The 8091-nt window shown below is 34.9% G+C and overlaps 3 protein-coding genes across 4 annotated transcripts in view; all 3 read left to right on the top strand.

The window, feature by feature from the left end:
* LOC109588947 (uncharacterized) overlaps nt 1-4190 on the top strand; it is a 5280-nt gene extending 1090 nt beyond the window's left edge. The window contains exons 3-8 of the mRNA XM_020005051.1: nt 7-1291; nt 1361-1651; nt 1737-1781; nt 1829-1858; nt 2129-4110; nt 4182-4190. Of these exons, the coding sequence (XP_019860610.1) occupies nt 7-1291; nt 1361-1651; nt 1737-1781; nt 1829-1858; nt 2129-4110; nt 4182-4190 (3642 nt within the window). The remainder of the gene's footprint in view (nt 1-6; nt 1292-1360; nt 1652-1736; nt 1782-1828; nt 1859-2128; nt 4111-4181) is intronic.
* LOC109588948 (uncharacterized) lies at nt 4071-6263 on the top strand. Its single transcript, XM_020005054.1, has 4 exons — nt 4071-4555; nt 4707-4892; nt 5135-5179; nt 5275-6263. Exons 1-4 carry the CDS (start codon nt 4195-4197, stop codon nt 6186-6188), a joined length of 1506 nt encoding a protein of 501 aa, XP_019860613.1. The 5' UTR covers nt 4071-4194; the 3' UTR covers nt 6189-6263.
* Nucleotides 6264-7233: 970 nt separating this feature from the next.
* Nucleotides 7234-8062, top strand: LOC100641191 (peptidyl-prolyl cis-trans isomerase CWC27 homolog). Of its 2 annotated transcripts, XM_020005053.1 has the most exons (5): nt 7234-7297; nt 7349-7478; nt 7671-7712; nt 7764-7795; nt 7850-8049. In XM_020005053.1, exons 1-5 carry the CDS (start codon nt 7256-7258, stop codon nt 8018-8020), a joined length of 417 nt encoding a protein of 138 aa, XP_019860612.1. In that variant the 5' UTR covers nt 7234-7255; the 3' UTR covers nt 8021-8049. The 2 variants fall into 2 exon arrangements, with proteins under 2 accessions (XP_019860612.1, XP_019860611.1); XM_020005052.1 differs by having other exon boundaries at nt 7249-7478; nt 7850-8062.
* Nucleotides 8063-8091: the final 29 nt, after the last annotated feature.

Genomic DNA, 8091 nt, shown 5'->3' with positions numbered 1-8091 from the left:
TTTTAGCCTCTTGATATTTCCTGCATCTCCAAGAAACCAACTCACTCCATGCATCTTGTGTTGGGAACACATTATGACAAGGTGAGCGATGCTACTCTAAAAGAAAAAGAAGAGATTCTAAAGTCTTCAATGTCTTCGTTGGAATCTTACTTGCAAAATTGCGTTATTCATCAATCTGATGATGATTCTATCATATTTCCCATCAACACGATTGCTGCATCAGAAGAAAGAGCTAAATACAGTGAAGAGATTTGCAAAGCAATATGGTATTTTGGCTCTGACGCTTCACTCAAAATTAGAATACCAATTCGATGGTTTGTATTTGAGCTGTCTTTGCCCGAGCAGAGTATTTTATCAATCAAGGAAGCTTTATCTATTGGAGAAAGATATGGGATGAACAAAGAAGATACAAAACAAGCTTTGAGATATTTCCATGATGTCAGTCTCATGTTATATTATCCAGAAGTTACGAATGTCGTCTTTATCGATTCTAAGCCAATCCTTAAGATTCTTTCACAATTAATAGCTCTCACATATGTTGATGATAGAAATGCCCAAGCATTGATATTAATCAACCCAATTCCTTACACCGTCATTAATAATCTCAAGGAAGGATTTTTCAATGAAGATATTTTTGGCCATTTGAAGTCAAAGTCTGAGGTTTTTTTGCACCCACAATTCCAGTTGTCTGACCTAATCAGACTCCTCCTTCATCTTAACATCATCACAAAACTAGAAGATGAACCAAAGGGACACTACTTCATTCCTTATGCTCTTCCTTCATACAATGAACCAGTTTCAGTTAAGGAGACTGATGCTAAGCCACTTCTCATAGTCTGGAGGGAAGAGGAGAGTGAAGAGATCCTACCAGTTCCTACAGGATTGTTCCCTTTAACCATCACACACCTACTCAACCAGAAAGGAAACGTTACTGAAATCCCTCCATCGACATCAGAATATTGCAAATTTCGAGATGCAATGTCCCTCAAGATAACGATCACATCAAAGCACACGCTTCACCTCATCAACCGTTACACTCATATTGAAGTGTACTTTACTGGTCCTACCCAGCACTGTCCATTAGTACGTAAACTACTCACAACAGCTATTGATAATAGCAGTGATGCCATGCACCTCAAGCATAATTACGTCAATGGATTTGCTTGCCCTTACAATGAGAGCTGCTATTGCATTGTAAATGAAGATCACCATGAAGTAGCTGATTGTACAGTTTGTGGTGAATCTCCTGCTCTTAGCAATGACTACTGGTACTGGTTTGATGATCTAAAAGGTATATCAAAATGTTATAATTGTATTTATTATAGTAAAAATTAATAAATTTATATTTACATATTTATAGACATTTTGAACAAGGAGCCGAAATTAAAGGACCTCCATAGGCTCTTTGATAGTTCTGCTGCTCATTATTCAACTATTGGTACTGCACTTGATGTTGATGTGACTGACTTGTTGCATAGTCCCCTGTCAGCCTCTGATAAGCTGATAATAGTGTTCCAGAGATGGATGGACTCCAATAGAGGAGTGACCTGGAGGAAGGTACTACAAGTTTGTGATGATTATCCGGAGGAATTTGGAAAAATTAAAACTAATGTGGAAGAATTTCTTTCATCTGATGAAGCCTTTAACAATGGTAAAATATTATTATAATATTATTAATTACAAAAATAAACAGAATGTATGAAATTTACTTGTATCTTTTTATCACTTATGTATAGGTATAAGTACTACAGGTACTGAATTTGATGAAGTAGATAGTGAAAGTAAGAAATAAGTATTAATGGCTTACTTTTGTAATATTTTATTACAGGTACTGTAGCTAATGATATTCGTATAAAAAGTAAGCATAACTTTAGCAAACTGAAATGAAAATACCGTATAGGGGGTATATTTCATGGGATTTAATTTTGCTTATTTCACAGTTTTAAAAAATTCATGAAAATTTTTATCTATGAAAATTATTTTTATCATACTAATAATGGTTAGGAGAAGAAAAATGCAAAAAAATTTTTTAGTGAATAGTTTGAAAGGTGATTTTCGTGAAATATTTTCCCCGAGAAATATATCCCCTATATGGTAGTGCATATATTATTAAGTAAAATATTTTTAGGAAAAATAAAAAAATGGCTGAAAGAAGGAATTGTTGATCTGAAAATCACTCGTATCAATATGCATGGTCTACCTGGAGCTGGTAAAACGTGTTCGAAACGCCTCCTACTTAATGAGCCACCACCTACACGGGATAGCTGGACATGGTACGAAGCACTTAGGAAAATGCTGGAGTACCTTTCTTTTAGACACAACAGAATCACTTCCACTGATAGTACACCAGTAGCTTGTCCTGCTGTTAAAGCAACAAGAATAACTGTGGATCGTGAAAATAAGAAGTGGAAGAAGGTTGGAAAAGAAGAATTATTTAAACAGCTAGCATCTACTGAAGTGGATGAGCCACAAAAGGCTGGAGATGATGCATCTAAATCTACTCATTTAGATGAACCATCATCTGAAGAACCAGCTAAGAGTGGATCGACTAAGAATGGTTCAGTTGAAAATGAACCTGTCGAGAATGAGCCAACCGAGAATGGACTCGCTGAGAGTGGACCTCCCGAAAATGAGCCAGCCAAAAATGGATCCGCTGAGAATGAACCTGCCAAGAATGAGCCAGCTGCCGAGAATGGACCTGCCAAAAATGAACCAGCTGTTGAGAATAGACATGCCAAAAATGAACTAGCCACCGAGAATGGACCTGCCAAAAATGAATCAGCCGAGAAGGGACAAAAGGAGAATAAACTATCCAATTATATGAAAGAACTTAAAAAAATTGTTGACAACAATGACTCCGAAAAATTAAGCACAAATTGGGTGTATTTTATTGATTCTGGTGGTCAACCAGCATATCGAGAGTTGCTACCTCTTTTTACAAGAGCAGCTACACTGAATATCATCACCATTGATCTTACCAAACCTCTTGATGAGAAGTGTGAGTTTCAATATCGTATTAGTCAACATGAGTTTCCTATTAATAAAAAGTTGCAATATTCTAATCATGATATTATTCAATCAACAATCAGCTCTGAAGCTATGTTAAATCTTGTCGAATTTTCTCATGTCTATCACATGCCCAAGCACCCTCATTATCTTATTCTTGGTACACGTTTAGATGATGAGTCAGTAACTGAGGAAAGGCTAAAAGAAATGAATGAAAGTTTAATAAAGTGCTTAGACCTTACAAATGTCATTTGGAATAAACCTCGAGAATCGATTATATTTCCCGTTAATACGTTGCTCCCTCATAAATCTGATAAAAGAGAAGAAGCTAGTGTGAAGCTTTGTACTGCAATTTCAAATTGCGAAGCTGAAATGATAATTAAATTACCAATTCGATTGTTTTTTTTTGAGATTGAACTACAGCTGGAAGCTGAGAAGAAGACGCAAAGTTTTCTTACAAAAGAAGAAGTGATTGAGATTGGTAAGTCTCTTGAACTTGATACCGAAGATATCAATGATGCTTTGCAATATCTACACAATGTCACTATCATTCTTTATTATCATGATGTTGATGTCCTATCAAATTTAGTATTCGTTGATCCTGAGCCAATTCTTAATGTCCTTTCATGTCTAATAGCTATCACATACGTTGACCATGATAAATTACATTTGATTGCTAATCCACCTCCTTCACAAGATGATAGAAATAATCTCATAGATTTTGGCCTTTTCAAAGAAAGTCTTCTAAATGATATTGGTAAACACATTTTTAATAAAGATTTTACCTCGTCTCACATGATCACTCTTCTTAAACACCTCAACATCATTGCTGAAGTAGAAAATAAAGATGATCACCACGGCATCATCACTGAAGATGTAGAAAATAAAAAAGAAAAGGTCCATGTCGTCACTGACGGTGAAAATGAAGAAAAGAAAAATGAATTTTTTTTTCCATGTGCGTTACAATTTTGCAACAAGTTCAATGATCCCCCAACAGAAATACAACCACTTCTCATAGGATGGGAGATTAAAAATAAGGGAACAACAACTCTAGAGAGAACAACAACTCTAGCCATCCCTCAAGGATTATTCCCTTTAACCATCGTACACCTTTTGAAAGAAAAGGGTGTAGTAGAATTCAGTCCCGTTCCAAAGCCTAGCAATAAATTCTACAGATGTCATGATGCCATGTCACTCCATGTTTACGAGGACTACTTCATTGATATCATCAATCGCTATACACATCTTGAAATACATTTTCATATCGATACAGAATCTTGTCCACAAATAGTCACAGATGTTCGTAAATTATTGAGAAAAGTTATTGAAAAAAGCAGCAAGAATCTTAAAGTTGTAGGAGATAGTAAGTTTATCTTTGCTTTCAAATGCCCCAAAAAAGAAACATACTGCATTGTACGGGAAAAAGACAAATTTAAAAAGAAATCTTCCACACGTACCTGTTGTATTGAATGTACCCCACCGTGTAATGTGCTAAATTTAAAAAATGATGATAGCTACAGATGTTGGTTTAGTGATCAAATAAGTCCAGGTTAGTATGATTAAGAGAAATTGTACTGAAGCTAGGAATTAATTTTTACCTCCTCTTCTTTCCTTTTTTTAATTATTTTCATGTTATTATTATTTATGATATTATTTGTTGAGTTATGCTGATTATGCGTTATTTATTTGTTTAATTTTAGAAAGAGGCTTAGAAGAAGCTATTGATGGTCCAAGGGCTGCTGACTCATCAGATCCAGTTCACATAAACACTGATCCTGTTAATAATCTAGATACTCAAGGGAAAGGTTCTTTAATTCTTAAAGAGTCTCACAGTTCTCTCAATAGTACTGTTGGTCCTACTAGTCAAGAAGTTTTATCAAAAACAGGTACACTTACATTATGATGTAATTTTCCCTAATTTTTGAAGATAAATTAATATTGTTTTTATAGTACATTTGTATACCATAGATTAACTATGATAATTATTTTTGTATGATTTATGTAATACTATTATTAATTTAATCATAAAATATAATGGCAAAACCTTCAGTCTCCTGTATTACCATTATTATTATTATTGTTTTTGTTGTTTTATTATTATTATGTCATTTTCTATCTTGTAATTTAGGGCAAGCCTCAGCTCAAGTTAAACAACCCTCAAATGCTAAAAAAAGTAATTAGTATACATTATAAGTAATGATGTCATTAGTACATGCACTACAGATGATAGAAATGCAGTTGTATTAATTAAAATTATTTTTACTTTAGTTTCTGCTCCAACCCCACTTGTTGCTGTAGCTCCAATTCCACCTTCTGAATTATTTCCAGAAGAAAATGATAAAAATTTTCGGATCATAAAGTTATCTGAAGTTGCAGAAGCTCTTGTTCAAGATATTGTTAATATTCGTATTCTGCTGATGACTGCCACTGAGAATGAGCTAAGGGCTGTGTTGGGCTACTTGGAGCCGTTAAATGATCAGGATGAAATCATCAAATCATTCATAGATTCTACTTGGGTTTACATTGGAAAGTATGGGGGGCATGCAGTTGTGGTTGGAAAAAGTGCAAGTTGCAAGGCTGAGCAAGGTGAATTAAATGCTTCCTTAACTATAAAGGCAATAACGAAAAAATTTAAGCCAAGTTACGTAATTGCCATTGGAATTTGTTTTGGAATGGATCAAAGCAAAGTAAACCTTGGTGATGTCATTGTTTCTAAGAAGATTGTGAACTTATCTACCTTTCGTATGAATAAAGGGAGTATAGAGTCTCGTAACGATAGTGACATTGAACCGGGAACAAAGGTACTTACAATTTTTTCAGAGAGCAGCAATTTTAAAATGATGCATTCTGATAAAGAAAATGCCAAAGAGGTCAAAGTTCATTGTGGCCCTATTGTTTCTTTACCTGTTTTGGTCAATGATGAAGAATTCAAGGAAAAATTAAACAATGTAACTCCTCAAGCTGCTCAAGCTCATCTTGCTGGTGAAATGGAAGCAGTTGGAATATGGTCTGCTTTTAAAACTACTCTTATGCCACAGTTCATTGTCATTAAGGCTGTTTGTGACTGGGGTGATGGGAGGAAGGAAGCATGCAGTGGTTGGAAGCCTTTTGCATCTCATGCAGCTGCTAGATATGTTCATCACCAAATGAATAAAATTTCTGTAAAAATGCTATTAGAGTGAAACCATTTTAGCTATTGTGCTATTTTGAATTTAATTTTTGCCCCAGTTTTGAATTTAGTTGTACATTAAATATTTGTTTAGTGACAGTTCTTGAATTTTTTAATTTAATTTTAATATTTAATAATGGTTTAAACTTTATGATGCTGGATTTGCTAATTTTTACTGTAAACCTTCAACTTGCAGTATCTCTCACTGTACATGTATTGAAGAAGTTCGGATTCACTGGACTAACAAGATATGCTTCCCCTGATATGTATCCTAAAGCAGACCCACTCTATCCTGACTGTCACCTCCTTCTTGTATGATCTTCATCCGGTAAGAGAGAGATCAAATGCCCTTACCTTCATAAACAGTGTCCACCTTAATGGGTACAACATGAACTATAGATCAGTAACCATACCTCAGTTTGTTAAAGTGATGTTGAACTTTGTAATTTAATTGAGTTAAGCAAAAATTTGATAAAATATTTAATAATGGGAGGGCTATGTAGCATTTTGTAATGTAGAGTAGAATTTGTTTTCCAAGAGTAGAATTTTCATTTTGAATTTTTGCTGCTATGGATAGTCAGTCATTCAACATGAGGACATCAGAGAATAATAAACAATTGAATTGACCATAGAGTATGCTCCTATATGTGTATTATTGAGCAAAGCCTGCTAAGACAAGTAGAGTTTGCTTATTTGTACAGAATATTCCATATCTCCTTTATATATCTATAATAGCACATGCATTAGCAATGCAATAGATTCTAAATTTCAATATTCCGCATGTAATGACAAGGGGCAGATCCAACTTATGATACATTAATCAAGCATTGAGGAAGATGGGAGAGAATGCTGTAGCTGATGGGATTGATAGGGAATTAAGTAAGGAATAAATTTACTAGTGATGGCATTTCATTAGAAGTAACTCTAGGATTATGCACAGAAATGCAGTGACAACACACAATGGTTTTTTATCAATGTGAAGGCACGTGGTTTGATTATACGGAGTATGTAAAGCGAATCAACGGAAAGTATACTGAAGTGGGAAGAGACCAGTGCCTTTATGAGGCTCTTCTACAAAGAATGAGTTCCATATATATAACAGAGCCCCCTACTAAAGGAAAGGTAGTTAATCCAGCAGCAGCTGTATTAGTGACTACTGGCCCCTCCCCTCAGGTACTATTAAAGACCACACTGGGTGATATTGAACTGTGGTCCAAAGAGGCTCCTCTGGCCTGTCGTAACTTCATACAATTGTGTTTAGAAGATTATTATAATGATACCATATTCCACAGAGTCGTTTTCGGTAATGGATTAATTATTATTAATTAGTGGGTGGAGTTATAATTATTAATTAAGTAGAATGACCTATTGATGTTACGTTGCTTTCCTACATGTACATGATGTAATTTCTCTTTCTCTCTCTCTGTCTCTCTCACTCTCTCTCTCTCTCTCTCTCTCTCTCTGTCTCTCTCTCTCCCTCTCTCTCTCTTTCTAGAGTTTGTAGCTCAAGGTGGTGATCCCACTGGTACAGGAGAAGGTATTAATTATTAATAATTATTTGTACAAATACTTTTTATCTTCTCTTCAGGTGGTGAATCTATTTATGGTTCACCATTTAAAGTGAGTCCATCGTTACCATGACAACCCTTTAACCACACCCACTCTAATTAACAGGATGAGTTTCATCAGAGACTCAAGTTCAATAGACGTGGTCTGGTGGGAATGGCCAATGGAGGAAAGAATGATAATACCTCACAGTTCTTTATAACGCTGGGAAGAACTGATGAACTTAATAATAAGAATACATTATTTGGGAAGGTGAGGGGTGTGGCTAATAATGATTGATGGGCGGAGTTTATATTAATTAATTAATTGATATTGTGTTGTAGGTGACTGGTAATACTTTGTATAATTTA

This window comes from Amphimedon queenslandica, unplaced genomic scaffold, assembly GCF_000090795.2.
Source record: "Amphimedon queenslandica unplaced genomic scaffold, v1.1 AMPQUscaffold_11753, whole genome shotgun sequence".
Classification (NCBI taxonomy): Eukaryota; Metazoa; Porifera; class Demospongiae; order Haplosclerida; family Niphatidae; genus Amphimedon; species Amphimedon queenslandica.
The sequence above is the reverse complement of the archived record's forward strand: the minus strand, read 5'-3'. Positions and strand labels throughout refer to the sequence as shown.

Excerpts from the sequence above, each read along its gene's own strand:
- LOC100641191 (XM_020005052.1), top strand. The coding sequence starts at position 7,256 with ATGAGTTCCATATATATAACAGAGCCCCCTACTAAAGGAAAGGTAGTT. Across the intron at positions 7,479-7,670 it reads ATTCCACAGAGTCGTTTTCG|AGTTTGTAGCTCAAGGTGGT; the intron begins GTAATGGATTAA and ends CTCTCTTTCTAG. Across the intron at positions 7,713-7,763 it reads TCCCACTGGTACAGGAGAAG|GTGGTGAATCTATTTATGGT; the intron begins GTATTAATTATT and ends TCTTCTCTTCAG.
- LOC109588948 (XM_020005054.1), top strand. The coding sequence starts at position 4,195 with ATGTCACTCCATGTTTACGAGGACTACTTCATTGATATCATCAATCGC. Across the intron at positions 4,556-4,706 it reads TAGTGATCAAATAAGTCCAG|AAAGAGGCTTAGAAGAAGCT; the intron begins GTTAGTATGATT and ends GTTTAATTTTAG. Across the intron at positions 5,180-5,274 it reads ACCCTCAAATGCTAAAAAAA|TTTCTGCTCCAACCCCACTT; the intron begins GTAATTAGTATA and ends TTTTTACTTTAG.